Source organism: Bactrocera neohumeralis, chromosome 3 (assembly GCF_024586455.1).
Source record: "Bactrocera neohumeralis isolate Rockhampton chromosome 3, APGP_CSIRO_Bneo_wtdbg2-racon-allhic-juicebox.fasta_v2, whole genome shotgun sequence".
NCBI lineage: Eukaryota > Metazoa > Arthropoda > Insecta > Diptera > Tephritidae > Bactrocera > Bactrocera neohumeralis.
The window spans coordinates 54,876,390-54,896,782 of record NC_065920.1 but is presented as its reverse complement, the minus strand read 5'-3'; the positions used below and the strand labels follow the sequence as shown (position 1 = coordinate 54,896,782).

Here is a 20,393-nt window from a genome sequence, read left to right as displayed (position 1 = left end):
CCAACAAATATATACATACATATGTATCAAACTACAAACGCTAAATATTCTTTGTAAATTCGACATTTTGTAATTCTGCTAAACTGAACTCTAAAAACTGAAGCCAAATGACGAAACTTTAGAATATCATAATATATACCAAAATAAGAATATCTGTAAACTTTTTAGTGGTCAAAGATGCTCCATTGTCTTTTGGCGCGCAATTCAAATTGAGATCAAACAAAAAAATGACTATTTCTTTTATATTTTAACGACCTCAAAATTGAGTGAAACAATTTTGCAGTTGTCCAATTTTATGTAAAAAAATCTCAGCTTTCTGATAAAAATATTTTTCAAAATCCAAAAAAATTTAAAAATAAAAAAAAACATATTATTCCAAAAATTCCGTTTTTTGTACTTTTCCCCCAATGGTTTTTCAAAATTGACTTTTTCATTCGATTCCTCGTTCAATTTTACTTAAGAATCAGTATTCAAAAATATGGGACTCTGATCCCATGAACAGCAAAAAAAAAATTCAAAGTTGTCGCTCAAAATCCAAAAAAAAAACATTTTTTTTCCAAAAATCCCATTTTTTGTGCTTTTCCACCAACTTTTTTTCAAAATTGACTTTCCCATTCGATTCCTCGTTAAATTTTACATAAGAATCAGTGTTCAAAAGTATCTCTGATCCGATAAACAGCAAAAAAATGCAAAGTTGTCGTTTGAAAGTTTGAAAATTTTTTTATCAGAAAGCTGAGATTTTTTTTACATAAAATTGGACTGATTACTAGAATCAACGATAATAGTTTATTTATATATATATATATATATTCGGGTGATTCAAAATTTTATTTTTTTTTTTTTTTCAATTGGTACTCGAAAAATAGGTTCCTAGACACCTCTAAGAAAGCCTCTCCAAATATGAGTTTTTAATTGTAACGGGAAGGTCCTCCGCCTAACGGTTTTCTATTTTTTCTTATTATCAGATAGAAAAATGTATATCTCGCTTCCAACTACTTGAAAAAATATCTTGTCAATTAGGTTTTGTAGGAAATTGAATGCTCTAAAATATGGTCTCTTATGATTTTTTCATAAACCCAACCGTTTAAAAGATATTAACGGTTGAAATTTGACTATTTTTGGAAAAATTCTTTATTTCTTATTAATTTTATAACTCAATGAAAAAAAATTATTATGAATGATGAAACACATACTTTTGTAGGAAATTTACTGCTCTATAAAAATGGTCTACGATGATATTTCGATTAAGTTAAGCGTTTACGAGATATTCATCGTCAAACATCAATGCATATTAGGGTGGATCAAAAAAAAAAAAATTTTTTTTTCGTTTGGTACTCTGAAAAATAGGTTCCTAGACACCTCTAAGAAAGCCTCTCCAAAAATCTATTCATAATAATTTTTTTTCATTGAGTTATAAAATTAATAAGAAATAAAGAATTTTTCCAAAAATAGTCAAATTTCAACCGTTAATATCTTTTAAACGGTTGGGTTTACGAAAAAATCATAAGAGACCATATTTTAGAGCATTCAATTTCCTATAAAACCTAATTGACAAGATATTTTTTCAAGTAGTTGGAAGCGAGATATAAATTTTTCTATCTGATAATAAGAAAAAATAGAAAACCGTTAGGCGGAGGACCTTCCCCTTACAATTAAAAACTCATATTTGGAGAGGCTTTCTTAGAGGTGTCTAGGAACCTATTTTTGCGAGTACCAATTGAAAAAAAAAAAAAAAAAATTTTTTGAATCACCCTAATATATATATATATATATGTTTGTGTATGTTTCCTTAAAATTGTTTAGTTGCTCTGGTAGAACATACAGAGCTAGCAAAAATATTTAGCTATCTACATTGAAAATATACATATAATTTAGAATACAAATAATCATACTTGTATGTAGAATACAACAGCGCAGTACTAATTAATTGTAAGGGCATTGTGATATATGTATGTTTGTACGAGTATGTTATTTTAACACAGTAGACCCCGGCCTGTAATCAAAGTACGTCTACTGTAAATAGTACATTATAGTACTCTAAGTAAACTGATACGGAGTAGAGCCCTCTTCGACTATATCTTGAAGAACTGATGGAATTTCTCCTTTCTCTACTGGCGTAGACACCGCTTACGAGGTTATAACCTAGTTTGCAACAGCGCACCAATCATTCTTCCTTTTCGCTCTTTAGCACCAATTGAAGATTCTAATTGTAACCAGGTCCTTTCCCATCTAATCATAAAAACTTACGCAGAGCCTTTCTCTCGAAAACTGGTACGGTCGACTCATCAGATGTTTTCATCGCCCATGCTTCTTCAAAATATAGCGGGACGGGGATGATCACAAACTTGTAGACTTTGGTCTTTGTTCGTCGAGAGAGGACTTTACTTGCCTACTCAGTCCGAAGTAGCACCTGTCGGCAAGAGTTATTATGTGTTGGACTTCGAGGCTGAAGTTGTTGTTGGTGCTAATACTGGTTACAAGATAGACGAAATTATTTACGATTAGAAAGTTATGACTGCCGTGGGAGCCACATCGTGAATGCAACGCCTGTTTTTCTAATAACAGGAGATATTTTCACTAACAGACACATTTGCTTCACTCCTTTGTTCTCCCTGGGGCGAACTTTTCCATGGTCGGGCAATGAACTGTCTGCTCCATCCTCATCCCGTCGGGCTCACGGGATCAATTCTGGGGGTTTTACAAAAGTATGATCCGGTCTTGAAACCTTCTGCTTGTCGCCGAAGAAGGTCCGAAACGCGAATAGCCTTAGTGTTTACTTAAAGAACTAGGGCTTGTTAAGGTTTCGAACTCAAATCTCCAATTGGTTAAGTTACATACCATAGAAAATGAAATACGTTGGGAAACTCTGTGTTATTTATTGATTTTTAGTATAGCCTTACACAATAATAATACAACTTTCTTAGAACACTATACTTTTCAGAAGAAGGATATTAAAAAATTACAATTTCTTTTTTTGGATACTTCTTTTAGTTATTCTGTTAGTATGCGAGGGTTGTTTTTAAGGCTAAAGAACAAAAATAAATACAAATCTTGTTAAGATCTATAAACTTTTTTTTTAAACAATTGTGAAAGCACTTTTGCCTTTCAGAAAATAAAGAATGAAAAAAAAATTAAAATAAAAAAAAAAAAATCATTCGGTGCGAAATAAGGACTATACAGAGGATGAATCATCGAATCGATGTTTTGAGTGCTCAAAAAAGCATTTGTTCCATTCGATGTGAGAGAGTCCGCATTGTTTTGGTGATGTGTGATTCGTCCTCGGCGATTGGGTTTCCTGATTTCTTGAAAATAGTTGTGTACTATTCAGAGTATGCTATTCTATATTGTTCTAGTGGTATGGTTGCGACGTTTACCAAAAAAAAAAAACAAAGACAACCATTTGCTGTTTGATTCGGCTCAACTGGAAACACCCATACATTCGCCTGATGTTTACTTTCGGGCTCACATATAACATATATGTAAATTCACAATTCATCGTCTGTTCGATGTCAAAAACGTGTTTCGGAGTATCGCTATTTTTTATAACATTTCTCCAGACCAAATGACTCGAGTCTTTTTTTGAAAAAAATGAAATACGTGAAATAAAAAATTTTACAATCAATAAATATTGAATGTAGGCTGTTCCCGCTATTTCCCTAGTTATCTCAGTCTAACGATAGGTAACATGGCTGTCCTGCTATATCAGTTTGGGCACCTTATTAATAGTTTACGGAACGTAAAATGTGTACGTTTTAACTCCCTTTTTTCGAAAGAGTGGAACATTTAGAGTTACTGTGCCAAAACATTCTGAGTTACACATCAACAATTTCAAACTGTACGATGCAATTGTAAGTTGCCAGTTGGCAACACTGCGCTTGCTAAATCACGAAATATAAAAGAAAAGCTTCGTATGTAAATGCTTTATTGTTTTTTATTATGCACTAATTATTAAAAAAAAAATTAATTTAACATCTTGACTTCGAAGATCACAGATATTATTATTTCACCGATATTCTCTTTTTTATGGCCTACTTGCCGATGACAGTACATATGTATATCAAAAAAACACGCCTCTTCTCCAAAATTTGACAAGCCTGTGTTTTCCTATTACGCTGCTGTGATTATAGATATTTGTGTAAGAATATTTGCTTTTCATATTCACCATTCACTTACGATAGAGTTTAATTGTGCCATCCGTATCACCAAGAGAATTCTTCGCCACACAACGGTAAGAACCGAAATCCGATGTGTCAACATCTGTTATGGTTAAACGCATAGGAATTTTGTAGCCACTTTCAAAAGTTTCAGATGCAAAGTGCTCGCCTGCAAAATAAAAACATAATATGATGTGTTAACAAGTAAGGAAGGGCTAAGTTCGGGTGTCACCGAACATTTTATACTCTCGCATGATAAAGTGATAATCGAGATTTCATTATACGTCATTTACATATTTTTCAAATACCGTATTTTTGTGAAGTTTTATTCCGCTATCATCATTGGTTCCTAATGTACATATATGTATGTATATAATACAGAGAAGGCATCAGATGGAATTCAAAATAGCGTTATATTGGAAGAAGGCGTGGTTGTGAACCGATTTCACCCATATTTCGTACATGTCATCAGGGTGTTAAGAAAATATTACGTACCGAATTTCATTGAAATCGGTCAAGGAGTTCCTGAGATATGGTTTTTGGTCCATAAGTGGGCGAGGCCACGCCCATTTTCAATTTTTAAAAAAGCCTGGGTGCAGCTTTCTTCTGCCATTTCTTCTGTAAAATTTAGTGTTTCTGACGTTTTTTGTTAGTCGGTTAACGCACTTTTAGTGATTTTTATACTCTCGCAACAATGTTGCTAAGGAGAGTATTACAGTTTTGTTCACATAACGGTTGTTTGTAAGTCCTAAAACTAAAAGAGTCAGATATAGGGTTATATATACCAAAGTGATCAGGGTGACGAGTAGAGTCGAAATCCGGATGTCTGTCTGTCCGTCCGTCCGTCTGTCCGTCCGTCCGTCCGTGCAAGCTGTAACTTGAGAAAAATTGAGATATCACGATGAAACTTGGTACACGTATTTCTTGGCTCCATGAGAAGGTTAAGTTCGAAGATGGGCAAAATCAGCCCACTGCCACGCCCACAAAATGGCGAAAACCGAAAACCTATAAAGTGTCATAACTAAGCCATAAATAAAGGTATTAAAGTGAAATTTGGCACAAGGGATCACATTAGGAAGGGGCATATTTGGACGTAATTTTTTTTTGAAAAGTGGGTGTGGCCCCGCCCCCTACTAAGTTTTTGGTACATATCTCGGAAACTACTACAGCTATGTCTACCAAACTCTACAGAGTCGTTTTCTTCAGGCATTTCTATATACAGTTCTAAAATGGAAGAAATCGGATAATAACCACGCCCACCTCCCATACAAAGGTTATGTTGAAAATCACTAAAAGTCCGTTAACCGACTAACAAAAAACGTCAGAAACACTAAATTTTACGGAAGAAGTGGCAGAAGGACGCTGCACCCAGCCTTTTTTTACAATTTGAAAATGGGCGTGGCCTCCCCCACTTATGGACCAAAAACCATATCTCAGGAACTACTAGACCGATTTCAATGAAATTCGGTATATAATATTTTCTTAACACCCTGATGACACGTACGAAATATGGGCTATATCGAATTCTATCTGATGCCTTCTCTGTATAATATATGTATACATTAGGAACCAATGATGATAGCGGAATAAAACTTTACAAAAATACGGTATTTGAAAAATATATAAATGACGTATAATGAAATCTCGATTATCACTTTATCATGCGAGAGTATAAAATGTTCGGTGACACCCGAACTTAGCCCTTCCTTGCTTGTCAACATAACCTTTGTATGGGAGGTGGGCGAGGTTATTATCCGATTTCTTCCATTTTTGAACTGTATATGGAAATGCCTGAAGGAAACGACTCTATAGAATTTGGTTGACATAGCTATAGTAGCTTCCGAGATATGTACAAAAAACTTAGTAGGGGGCGGGGCCACGCCCACTTTTCCAAACAAATTACGTCCAAATATGCCCCTCCCTAATGCGATCCTTTGTGTCAAATTTCACTTTAATATCTTTATTTATGGCTTAGTTATGACACTTTATAGGTTTTCGGTTTCCGCCATTTTGTGGGCGTGGCAGTGGGCCGATTTTGTCCATCTTCGAACTTAACCTTCTTATGGAGCCAAGAAATACGTGTACCAGGTTTCATCATGATATCTCAATTTTTACTCAAGTTACAGCTTGCACGGGCGGACGGACGGACAGACAGACATCCGGATTTCGACTCTACTCGTCACCCTGATCACTTTGGTATATATAACCCTATATTTGACTCTTTTAATTTTAAGACTTACAAACAACCGTTATGTGAACAAAACTATAATACTCTCCTTAGCAACATTGTTGCGAGAGTATAAAAAGGAATCTACCATAGAGGCTATATCAGTATTTTTACGCAATTTTTTCTACGCTGAATTTAAATATCTAACATCGACATCACTTAGAAAATTTAAAATATTTTAAGTTAATACTTGTTCTCATATGTTGAAGTTCAAGCAATCCGTTTAGTACAGATATGTAGAAAATAAAAATAAATTGATTTCCTCCCGTCGGAACTTGATTCATTTTGAAATTTTAATTTATTTGCGTGCATGTTTGTCGCCCAACCACAAAAATGTATTAAGTTCTTGAATTTTTGTCGACCTTATTTGCATATGACTCTAAAATCACCACAAAATACAATATAAATGCACATATATGTACATATGTATATAAGGGTGCCCCAGAAAACTTATATATCGGATTTATGCTTTTAAATACACTACTTATGGTACTTGCTACTATTGACATAGGAAACTTTGAATGTTTATAATTTTAAAATTCTTAATTCATTTCTCAAAATCTATGTCCTCCCCCTCAAAATAATCGCCCGTGTCCCAAGACACTTGTGCGTTTTCCCTAATCCAGTTGTTAAAGTCAATTTCGAATAGCCTTCAATGCCTCACCTCGTAGCGATTCACGTTTAATGTCTTCAATTTACTCAAAACGATTTCCACGGAGTGGTCGTTTTAGTTTGCTGAACAGCCAGAAGTCACACGTAGCTAAATCAGGTGATTACCGAGGTCGCGCCACGACATTGGTTGAAAATATGGCGAAACACACGAATGATCAATGAACCTTGACTTTTGATCTGCTTTGAGGTATTTTTTAGTCTTCGGGTCACCTTTGCCACGATATTCGGCGGATTGATCATTTGTTTCCGGGTCGTAAGCATAGATTCACTTATAGACATATCGTTAATAAGTTTCCTGCTTGTCGGAAAGCATTGTTCCACAGGCGTTAATGCAACACTGTTATTCGAGAAATTGAGTGATTTTGGAACCAATCATGCTTTCACTATTTTAGGCCCAAATGATCTTACAAAATGGTTTTCACTAATGAATAATTTGTACCAATTAAAAACACTTTCTCCTGACAAACAATCATCGCCGAATGCACTTTATGTAAACTGAATGCACTTTTATTTAAAAACTAATAATTATTAAAAAATTTCGACGAATTGACGCAAACGACAAATAACGCACGAATACAAATCTGAAATGGTCTAAGTTTTTTTTTTTTTTGAAATTTGGTGGATTGTTGAAGTAATGTTCGTCTGTTTTCTAATATAGGACGGTTTCAAAATCGATTACATGTATTATGTGAAAAGAGACTGTTCTGGACGAAAACGTATATAAAGTTCATAGCAGGTTTTTGAGTGAAAATTGCATGAATTGACCATAAAATTGCCAACGCATTCACAGCACCTGTCAAAGATAGCCACTACTGATTTTGTGTCATCCTGAAAACTCAAAAGATTAGCCGCTGGAAATAAATCATCTGTATTGAGGTCAACTCTAAGTCTAAAGGTAAACTTTTTGTGGTATGGTCGAATTTAATTTTATCTCGTTCAGTCCTTTATGTCATTTGTCTGTCACTTGGGTTATACGAGAAGTTAACTCAACCCTCAAAAGACCTTTGCATTCAACCACTCACTAGCGGTTTTGTCATTTGTTGTATTTGTCATCTATTTTGTATAAATATTAGTTGCTATGTATATACGTTTTCGGACATTACACTTTTATTCTCGGAAACAACTCGGTGGCAATGCAATGTGCAGGCGTTCAGAGCGGATGCTTTTACGATTCGTGCAGCGCTCACTGATGGACTGTGTCCATACCATTTTCTCCTACTGTTTTGTTAACTCTCCTAGCAATTATTTTATAGCACACGTACACTTCTTATCCATAGTATGTGAGTATTATTGTTTGGTGACTCTTCTCCCTAGTATTTACTCGCTTTATTAGCAATAGTTGTCTGTTCGAGTCTAAATATACGTGTGTCTATTTGTGTGTGCTGCTGTCCACATGTGTGATTGCGGTTAAAACATGGCTGACAAGATATTAATTAAACATCCGTTGTAGTTTCTGTTTCTAGAGCTAACTACTTCATATAAAAAAGACTATTTTGTTCACCTAATTTAAGTTACTTAGTTGAAAATCAAATTTTAAAATTCTAATTATTTGTAATTAAGTTTAAATGACTTTCTTTTTACTTACCTGGTACAATGATCGTATAATTTTTCGTCCAGTAATTTATAGACTTTGGATACGCCTCTGACTGACACTCAAGTGCTATGTTTTGGCCGGTGGCAGCACCGACTAGCTGATTTTGTATCCAAACCATTGGCGGAACTGTAAGAAAGTAAAAATATAAAAAATAAAAAGTTTTCCGTACAAAAACTTGATTCTCATCGATCAGCTTATATGGACGCTGCGTGCTATAGTGGACCGATATCGGCGATCCCATTAATGAAAAATATGTTGTGTGGATGAAAAGATGTGTGCGAAATTTCAGGTCTATAACTAAGACTATAAGAAACGGAAGGTCAAGTTTGCGTATATACAGACAGACAGATAGGTATAAATCGACTAAGGTCGGGGTTGATCATTTATTTATATAATTTGTAGGGTCTCCGATGATTTCCAATAGGTGTTGCAAGTAACATTAGTATGGGTGCCAGATCTTAGATGTTTTTTGTCCAAAGCGGTTCACAAAAAGTGCATTAAACTCTTTGCCTTCAGTAAGGCTAGCTTTTCACTAGTTTTGTGGCTTCTAACTGGTCTATTTCCTCTTGGTGTTCACACGGTAAGGCTGAGAATCTTAGTGTACGCCGACTGTAGAATTTTTTGAAAAAAAAGGCAGCAACATCCAAACATTTTATCCTTAATTGTCCCGCCGGTGCGAGATCAAAGCTTAGACACCTGGTAGCTCAAAATTTCAGACATTTCTATTAACTGATGTGAAAAAATATAGCCCCTAAGGAGTTTTCTATTAGCGACAATGCGCTCTGTCAGCTCATAAGATTTGATAACGGGAGCTTTTTTATGGGTTTCGCTGCACCTAAAATTTATCGTTTTGCCTTTTAGAATACGAGAATTGCGAGTTTATCTTTAGTTACTGATAGTTCTAAACTCTTTAAGGCAAGCCATTAGTTGCCTCACCAGTTTTTTTAAACCGTAATGGAGACTTCCAAATTTCTACAAGCAAATCATTTAGCTTTTATACGAGTACAACAGTTCTCAAGCAATAAGTTGCATTATTATTGCGCGGCGTAAGGCCGACCGGAAGTTTGAAAATCCTTCATTAGGATATGGGAGGTAGGTGTAGTACTGACCCGACTTTATTTTTTTAAATTATTAAAAGAAGCAGATGCTTTCTGAGTTTCAGTAAAATACCAAAAACAATATAAAAGTATAAATGTCAACCGGATGTTTGAAAATCCTAAAATTAGTTATGAGAGCGCTGGGACAAGTTTATTACCCGTTTATTTTAAGAAAGCTCACATTTTGGCCGATATATGGAATTTATAGTCAGCCGATAGTTCAAAAATCTTTCTAAAAGATATATGAGGGCTAAGAAAAATGTTTACCTGACTCAACCCCTTTTTACTCTAAGATCTAAGGATTTCAAATTGCCTAGTCATCCTGATCATTATTGCACTAGAGCAATAAGACACTTCACAAATGCGAAAGATTCTTTACAACAACCTGATTTCGATCGAGCAGTTTGCATGGCAGCTATATGTATTACAGACGACATGGCTAAGTTTACTCAGCTCGTCATGCTGATCATTTATATATTCATTTATATATTCTTGACCTTTCCTTAAACAAGTTTAGAAGTTAATTTAATTTAGTAGATATACTTACAGTGCACAACCAACAGTACACGCTTGCTGACCGTTGGAGGTATGCCATTCGAGGCGATGCATAAATATGCACCCATATTAAGGCGTTGTACTTTAGTGATCGTCAGGTAGGAGCCATTGTAGGCGATGACTGGAAAGACAGAAGAAAAAAATAGGTATTTCGAAAACATAATATAAATTATTTTTATTAAATGTAAATTTATAGAATACAAGTAATTAGTGAGATTTTGTAGAGATGGACAATTTTAAGAATTATGTTGATTTGTTTATTATTTGAAATTTTAAAAATGTGAATATTCATTATAATTGTTAAGTAAGCGATATAACGGCTCTAACCAACTAAATTTCTTCTGTTATTTTTTTATTTGCTTGTACAACTTTTTCAGTATACATGGCGTATAAGTAGCTTCCGTAATATCTAAGAGGTGCATATGTGTGACATTTTGAAAACAAAAAAAAAAAAACAATTTGTTGCAAAAATCGATAGTGTATACTTAAAGAACAATATTTAAGTTTTAAATATATATATGAAATATTTTTGGAGTTATAGCTTTCTAAAGGTAGGTTCTCGATTAAATCAGCTCAATCAGCTTAGTATTAAATGCGTTTTTCTCAAAATTAATTTTTTACCAGAAGTTAACCGCAAATTTAACCCCAAGGCGTTTTCCGATCTCTCTGCTTGTCGATCAAATTTCGAGCATCTTTTAAAAGTCCAGAGTAAAGAAGACTAAGTTTTACAGATAAATAAGGACAGTGCAGGCGGCCTCTAGATTGATAAATTTTGCGTAACGCTAAATGACCACCGGCCGTTCAACTCCTGGACGATCTTAGCTTTGAAATTGAATTTTGAATAGTATTAACTCTATAGGAATTGGTTGAACCGTGAACTGGTGGTTTTGGCATTCTGAGGTCTGAGTAAGATGGGAGGGCACTCATCATAAATGGCTGATGGCTAATTGTCGCTGAAAGTATCGAAGGGTAGAGGGAAACAAATCTGGTGGACAAGTCCGAACGTTCTGCAGACGTTTATTCAACAAGCCCCTAGGACTTGTAATATTTTAGTCCAAGTTAAGAGAGGCAAAGAGGACCTCATGGAAAACTTCTGCGAAAAATCCACGGACGTTGAGCCCATCAGTTTATCCTCTTCTTACTAAAATCTGTGGAGAATCTGATGAACTGGTACATAAGGAAGCGCATTCCTAGGATTATCTATGAAGAGCGCAACAGGCTTATTGTAAAAACTGTGGATACTGAATACTGTAATGGCTTGAAGAAGCCTGTCGGAAGAAGTCCATACTGATCTGGACGGTCTTAGGGTTGCATCAAACCTCTAACACCTCATTCTCAGTTTTCTGTGCGACAGAGTGATCGAACGAAATGACGCATCGCACGCGCTCGAAGAAATGTGAGTTGGGGAATCCCACAAGGTGGAGTTATCTCTCTTCTTCTATGGATCCTGCCTGTCTTGTAACACATTGGACAGTCGAAAGTGATATTGCTTTCAACCCAAGTAAAGTCAAGATGGTTTTATATACTAGTAGACAGAAGATACCAGTGACACCGGTACCTTAAATGGGAGACATCCTTCTGAAACCGTCGGATACAGTGAAATACTTAGGGCTACTCCTGAATAGAAAGCTTTCATAGAAGCCGAATATCGAAAGGAGAACAAAAAAGGCATCGATAGACTTATACTGCTGCAGAGGAGCCATTGGCAAAGGTGCAGCCTCTCACCGAAAGTGGACTTCTGGCTCTACGATACCATAGTCAAGTCCATTATGTTCTAAGGAGTCTTAATGCAGTCTCCTTCAGAGAAGTCTTGAACTTCATTAACAGTGAGTTCAATGTTAATCAAGGAGTGCCTAACCTCGCTAACAATAGCATATAGTGTATTTGTAAAAAGACTAGTATGGGAGCGGGTCGATGCTCCCGTATCCTCATGTGTTCTAATACTAGATAGCTGGGTTTCGTGGAAATTTGACCAGCGCTGAGCCACCATCGGTATATGCGCTGTCGCAAAAGCATTTTGACCCAAGATCGATATCAAGTCACGCATTCCTTCCTAACTGTCCCTCTTAACTGTCACGCTTTTTGAAGATCGAGACCTAAACTTTAAGGAACGCATATTTTCAGACATCCCACCAAACTGACGGGAGTGGAAATTAAACGCCAGTTAAATTTGTATGGGCTACTAAGCGGTTTGCTTTTTACAAGTTCAAACACAAGAGCTTTTCTTTTCTATGGCTTCACAAAGGACTGCAAATATCAGTCTATGTGCGATCTTTGATCAGCCGTCTAACCTAATCCAACCTAGAGGTAATTATTATATTAATTGCAAATACAAGTTAAGTATTTTTCGGTTTCAATATGGAATTTTTTTCCAAACGCGCAATTGATTTGATAGAAATAGCAAAAATAATCACTAATTTGACATGAAATAAGTTTTTTCAATCCTTAGTTAAATTTAATAGTATATACTCACTAGATGCATTTGAAATTAAATGTCAGCTGAAACTACCGAAATTTGTTTCAATATTCATAGAACTTTTTCAACTAAAATTAAAACTTCATTTGGTTTTCAATCACAATATATGAGGACTAATTGCTCTGCAATTGGGATGCGTATCCTTGGAAAATATACATCATAAATGTGCATACAATAAAAATGCAGTAATTTGCTAATGGCGTTCGGGGTTTTCATATTCATAGATCTCCAAATAAAAAATAATTGAAATAATTTCATTTTTACTCATGTCCCACTCAGTTTTGGCCATCACATGGTTTACATGCGGAAATCAATGAAAATACGTACAATTTCGTGCAGAATACGAGTACAATGAGCTCATCTAAAACAATTTGCTTAATTCACAACTTGTCGTAAAGCATCGTAAAATTATAAATTTTTACACTTGTTTTTTTATAATTTTACGATTTTACGATGCTTTACGACAGGTTGTGAATTGCTCAATTGTCATAGAAAAATTTTAGATGTGCGCTTGTAATTACTGAGATAAACCTAGATGCATAGTTTCGAAATAAATAACTTCATGATTTGCTTTGTAATCAAATGACAAGCTGACACATATAATAATTGATTTGGATGCGCAATTTTTGTTGTCCGCAATTCCGTTTCAACAAAATTTATTCCAATGTGTTTAAATAGTTTTTTCTATTGTTTCAATCATTTCACTTTCAATTTTCTTTTTTCTTAAATCACAAAGGTATGTACATATGTATTTCAAATATTATTTTCTGTTTTTGGTGTCGAAATCACTTTCATCAGGCTCTCAAATTAGTGGTTAATCCAACTAGGTATCACGCATCTGATGTCTACTTGAATTATGCAAAAATAGGATTTTATTTTATGTGCTGTATTTGGTAACTTTTCTCTATAAAAGGAAAAGTTAACCATTTCAGAATCACTGGAATATTTAACGATTCCTAACACAGGAATATAAAATTGTAAATAATAGATTAAGTAAAAGGAAATTCATCATTTTACATTACTATATTGAGGAGGTTATTTAGCATAGTTACATTGATCTCATTTGGGTTATACAAGGTGTGTTCCAAAGTAAACAGGACTTAAAAAAACAGAACAAATGGTTTTTCGGCAAAATCAATTTATTTTATTCAAAATAGTCTCCTTCTGCTTCAATACAGCTTTTTGCACGGTCCAAAAGCGTGTCGAACGAGTGTTTTAGCTCGTTGGCCGGTATGGCCACCAGTATGCCGGTGGATGCCTTTTGAATGGCTTCTAGGTCTGTATAACGCTTTCCTTTCATGGGCAAATATATTTTTCCGAAAAGGACGAAGTCGCACCGTGCCATATCAGATGAACACGGGGAGTGGTTAATGGTTAAAATGTGATTTTTAGGCAAGTAATCGTTCTTTGAATGTTGGATTCTGAGCAATTTTTGGTCGTCAGTCAATTTGTGCGGAACAAACCGTGCACACACCTTTCGTAAACCCAAATGTTTGTTCAAAATGCGATAAATCCATGTTTTGCAGATGTTCAATTCCATTTCTATGATTTTCAATATGAATTTTAATGATAATTTCGGCTGATTTTTGATGAATTCATGCACAGTTATGATGGAATTTCCGGTGACCACGGATTTTGATTGGCCCATGTGTTGTTCGTTATTTATGTCACGACCACTTTGAAAACGTTGAAACCACTCGTGCACTCTGCTATGGGATAGACAATCATCGCCATAAACTTGTTTCATCAATTGAAACGTTTCGGTAAAAGCATTACTAATTTTAAAACAAAATTTAATGTTGGCGCTTTGTTCGAAGCTCATTTTGGCACGTATAATACAAACCTACTGGCACCTAAATTGAAATTGTCATGAAATTCTCACTGGACAATCGATAAAGATAGCAGATTCTAACACACCAGTCGACATATAAATGGCGCCACCAAGGGCGCTAGATTCAAGAAGTCCTGTTTTCTTAGGATCGCACCTTGTGTAAAGATTTTCGAACTTCCGGGTGACTTTGTACTGCATATATCGGCCAATATGTGAATTATCTCAATGAAAATAAGTGGTTGTGTTTTATTCATAACACTGTATCTTTGTACTTTAAATAGATAAATTTTAGCGAAGACTTAGCCTAGCCCCTATATAACTACTGACTTTAGTCTATATGATTGGTTTTACACCTTAAAAAATTTCCATGGCTTTGATTCTTGCAAGTTGCAAGAGTATAAAATATTCGGTTTCACCCGAGCTTATCCCTTCCTTAGTTGTTATATATAATTGGAAAGTGAAAACATGCAATAATTGTGGAAAGGAAAGTGCGAACTTGCTGATCTATGAAAGTAAGTAAAATATCATAGCTAACGGTGATCTCAAGGAGAATTCAAGTAGTTGCCACAATGAAGTTAAATATTATGCACCAGTTTTCGTTAACTGGTTTTGTATTCTTTCAATATTCTCAAATCCTCATTTTTCAATAAATGTTGATTGAGACGTTGAATTTAAGAGAAAGCTACCACCTTTTATGCATATTCTATTTAAAAACAAAATAAATTTAAGGGAAACGCTATAAGAAGTAACAATTTTGTAGAGATCACTTTAAGCTCACATTATTATTTTCATTATTAGATTCAGAATATTTTCTTGTCAGCTACCATCTCCTTCCATCTAGTTCATTATAATTGATTTAAATGTTCATAACATTAAAAGAAATGTATGTTTTCTTTAGTACAAAATTTCAATCCACGACTTAACATTCTCAGCGTTTTCGTAAAGTTTCCATAATTTTATTTATTATCAACAACTTTATATTTGATGTAGCAAGTCACTCAAAAATGTATTCATATTATTTACTCACCTTCGGTATTGTTGGGCAGCGGTATGGGCTCACCACCTTCACGACGCCACGTTATGGTCGGTGTTGGTGAGCCAACTGCTGCACATTTCAACGTAACGTTCGCGCCCTCTCGTATCACCATGTCCGTGCTGGTGGGATAATCGAGAATATCCGGTGGCACTGCTTACGCGAAATGTAGGAAGAGCGAATACCGTAACAGCAACGAAACAAATAAAACAGTAATGGAAACAACAGTCAGAATTGTAATGTTGGTGTTGCATTGTACAGCGTTGCACGGCAGTGACATAATATTCGCAATCATTGTTATGTTGTCAGCGAAATCGCCATGGTCGACATCATCATGATGCAACAGATGTTATAGACATGCAGCAGCAGCAGCGTTGAAATGTTAAAATTTGCCAGCGGGCAGATTGGCGTGTCATGTTGGGATGTTGTTGTGGGCCGGGCACAGTGAAAATTGAAATGATTTTCAGTTTGCGTTTGTCATTATTATATTAGATAGAATGGCAAGAAAATTTTAATAACATTCAGATTTTCCACGCAGACAAAAACCATCAGTTCACATTTAGTTTTTGAGTGTTGTTTTTGCCAAATAGCAAGAACAAGAATTTTGCAATTGAAAAGAAGAAGAGAAGGGAAAACATCTTAGTAAAATATTATATATTACATAAATATAGTTATAGTATATCTCCTAGATAAGGTCTACAAGTTAACTGTTGAATTAATCGGATCATGCTCTAATTCTATGCTGATTATACAAGTATTGCTTGCTTTGTTAAGACTATGTTATGTAGCGTTATCTACCGATCTTATTATATATAAATTATATATAAAGTTTACTCAATATATAATATTATAACAATTTATTCATACCATAATGACCATAGTCAATTTCAAAGGCGCACAACTAATTAAAAATTTAGTATTTGGAATCTGTTTTATTATACTTCGGAAATATGAATATATAAATAATAATAATATTGGCAATGAAAGTGTTAATTGTTTTTTGTTTTATCAATTGGGCCTCTAATTTACGATACTCTCTCAATGGTAGAGAAAATTGTTTTGCCATTCTTAGTGGCGATTTCGATCAATTAATATTCATAACGCTGTAAACATATTTAGCTGTCAATAATAATTTTCCTTAAAGAAGAGGATCGCATAATATGTATACAATGCACTTCTACTTAAGTTGAGAATTTTTGTGTTAAATCTCAGTAAGAATTTTTCAACTAAAAATGATCTAAATAAACAGTGGTTTTCATAGTTAAATGAGGTACTTTTTTCAATAACCTTTTTTGACAGATCACTCGTGAGTCGTCTTAAGTTGTCATGTTATTTTTGTTCAGTATTGTTTGGCATTTTATCATAGAAAGACTAACTTGGGAACAACGTTTACAAATCATTCAACTTTACGAGTATTACGAAAATTCGCGTTGTGTAAAGAATGTGTTTCACATGCTTCGCTCAATTTACGGTCAATATATTCAGCTACTGAGTCTACGATTCGCAACACCATCACCCATATTAAGACCCAGCATTCATTATTGGATAATAATAGACTACTTAAGCACGCAGTGAAAAAAATATAGCAGCCGTAGCTGAGAATGTACACGAAGACCGTGGAGAGTCAATCCGGCGCCGTTCGCAGCAACTTGGACTGACGTATGGAACGACTTGGCGCATTTCTTATCGAGAACTAAAATTGAAAGCGTTAAAAATACAGCTTGTGCAAGAAAGAAAGTGATGGTGATGAGAACGTAACCGCCAATGCCGCCGTTACCCGCTGTTAAACCGACTATGTGATGTCTCGTGATTTCGGTGATTTCATCAAGAGGGCGCAACTTACCATACATTGCACATTTCATGGATTTATTACACTTCGGAGAGCAGATAATTTCTTGTTTTGAGCCTGTCGATTGGCCACCAAGAATGATGTGGTATCCACCGTTGGACTTTTTCCTGTGGGGATATGTTAAGCCTAAAGTCCATGCGGACAATCTCGCTTCGATTCAGTCCTTGGATCAAAACATTACGTGTGTCGTTCGCCAGTTACCAGTCGAGATGCTCGAATGAGTCATCGGAAATTGGACCCAATAGATGGATTATATTAGACGTAGTCGCGGCCAACATTTGAAAGAGATACTCTTAAAAACCAAATGACAAGTTATGTTCTTTCGAATGATGATTAATATTCTACATTAAATTTAAAGTTTCTGTGTTTATTCTTTGAAAAAGTAGAGAACCTCGAAATGGATCACCCTTTATTTTATTAATATTGTAGTTTTAAGCCCAGAACTGGTAAAATATAAATTATCTTTAAAATTCTTTTCACGAACATTTCAGTCATTCCTAGTTCCTAAGGAAAATCGCTAACTTCGTTCGTTGCATCGAAGCTAAAATACCTTTCACAAATACAAAAGACTCCTTACAAGAACTTGATTTCGATCATTCAGTTTGTTTGGTACGTATACGCTGAACTAATTCAATTGGAATAATTTTTGCGAAGATTGCACAGACGGATATTCAGACAGACGGACATTTTTAAATCGACGAAGCTCATCATATTGATCATTTATATATATTATATACTTTATAAGGTCTTCGACACTTCCTTCTGGGTGTTAAAACTTCATATGAAATTAATATACCCTGTTCAGGGTATAATACAGTCAAATATTGTACTAAATTTAAATTTTAATATGCAATGTGCATGCATACGGTAGTTATTTTCCATGAGGACAATGCCATTTTTAAAAACTCATCTCAGATACGACAAAAACATTTTTATAATTTTGTCGGAAACACTGTCGTAATTGTTCTCAGCAGCACATGCATAAATAACTGGAAAAATATAAATAAATTTGTCCGAAAATAAAAATATGCGCGCTATTGAAAAACAGAGGTTTTTTTTGGTAAAGGACAGTGGTTCAGCACAATAATCGGTTTTTACGCATTTCCTTAAGAGGGGTAAGGTTAAAAATTTTTTTTGTTTTGCATTTCTGTTTTTTTTTTTTCTAAACGACCAATATGTCGAGAATATTGTGTACAAATTTTTAGTCAAATATAGTCAAACTAACGGAGTTACAGCGTTTTAAACGACCGGCTGTGATACCTGACTTTGATGTATAAAAAACTGCAAATCGATTTTCCCGAGAACGTTATTTTGAACATTAGAACTCAAAATTTAATGAACCGATCCATTTGAAAATTTGAACATTAGTTTTTCACACAAATCAACAGGTAACCAGATGGAGTTTTTTTTCATTTTTTATATTTTTTATTAACAAATTAACCGCGATTTTTTTAGCTAAAATTGCGCTTTTTCTTCCAAGTGGTGCAAAAAATACAAAAAAATAAATACATTTTTTTAACTTGAGATATACATCACCTTTAAAACGCATATAATTTTTTTGTTTCAGATGATCCGGTAACGAGTCATATATAAGGAGTTTTTTTCAAGGCGATTCTGGAGATTCACCGTCACAGGCTTATTTATTAATATTTTTTTTTGCCTTTAAAACCTTACCCGCCCCCTTAAGGAATTTTTCCTTTAGTATATTTGTGCTGGGTCAAACCACGTCAAGTGGGCCATGAAAAATTCGAAAAATCTCTGATTTTGAAAATTGGCAGTTCATTAGGAAGGGGACCAGACGCATACTCCGTGGTATAAATATTTTGATATTGATATAAATATTCATTTTTTTGTTAAAGTTATTGAAGGTTGAAATTAAGAAAAATTGGCAAAATGGTAAAATTGCAAAATTATTTTTTGATGGCAAAAGTTCCATTGTAGCAAATTCATAGTTTCATACTTAAATGCATATTCAAGTATAATGTAGTTTTTTCAGATATTGTAAGGAAAGACTATTTAATATCTTTATTTTGACTTATAAAAGTTAAGAGAAAATTCTTGAACTTTTATTCGACCATTCCATTATAGTTGTTCTATGTATTTTGTATCTTCTCTAATGAAACGAAGAGCATTTCTTCTAAGTGTATCTAGCTAAATTATCAATTTGAACTTTCTGTTTTCATCATTGTGCCAACGAAAGCAAAGTAAAAACTATAATATAGCAAACTCGAGATGGTGGACAATGAAACAGTATCCTCGTTTCGAAAGGAAACTTTGCTTTAATTAGCACTACTTACAACATTGTTGATTTCAACTATTTCAGAATCAATAAGAGGTAAGACATAACTTAGCTGAGTAGGCGTGTATACATGGCAAATTACAGGGCTTGAACGTGACAAACGTGTCGTATAAGTAACTTTTGCAAATATTCGTAGAACTACCAGAATGTATATGACAACTTGAATGCATATTACGCGTATTTTTAAAAGAATTGCCAACAAGCAAACTACTAAGAACAACGGTGAATAAGATCTAAGTGAACGCAAATACTGGCCCCAACAATATATCGAAAAACAACACGATACTCTCTTTACGACGGTACTATAAAATTAACTACTAAATACATATTAAAAAAATTTTTTGCTTGAAAGCTCAAAGAGTTCTTTGAAACTGTCTTATGAACTATTTTGATGCTAACGTCTACTTACATGCCATCTAAAATCTCATAACAGTTTCCATTGGGACAGAGAACAGTCCCGTAAACAAATAGTTAGTTAAAAGGTTGATCCTAACAGAGAACCAAACTAAGAACACTCATTATAGAAATTAAATTTCCATTACCCTAATATTTTCAGTATTTTTCTGGGAGGATAAGTTATATTTCTAAATATTTAAACTAATGCCA

The 20,393-nt window shown here is 34.5% G+C and overlaps 1 protein-coding gene across 2 annotated transcripts in view; it reads right to left on the bottom strand.

Annotated features, from left to right (window-relative positions):
* LOC126753770 (opioid-binding protein/cell adhesion molecule homolog) overlaps positions 1–20,393 on the bottom strand; it is a 301,684-nt gene that overhangs the window by 122,857 nt on the left and 158,434 nt on the right. For both annotated transcript variants that reach the window (XM_050465467.1, XM_050465466.1), the window contains 4 exons: positions 15,634–15,792; positions 10,292–10,420; positions 8,639–8,773; positions 4,174–4,323 (listed from right to left, as the gene is read on the bottom strand). In XM_050465467.1, the coding sequence (XP_050321424.1) occupies positions 4,174–4,323; positions 8,639–8,773; positions 10,292–10,420; positions 15,634–15,792 (573 nt within the window). The remainder of the gene's footprint in view (positions 1–4,173; positions 4,324–8,638; positions 8,774–10,291; positions 10,421–15,633; positions 15,793–20,393) is intronic.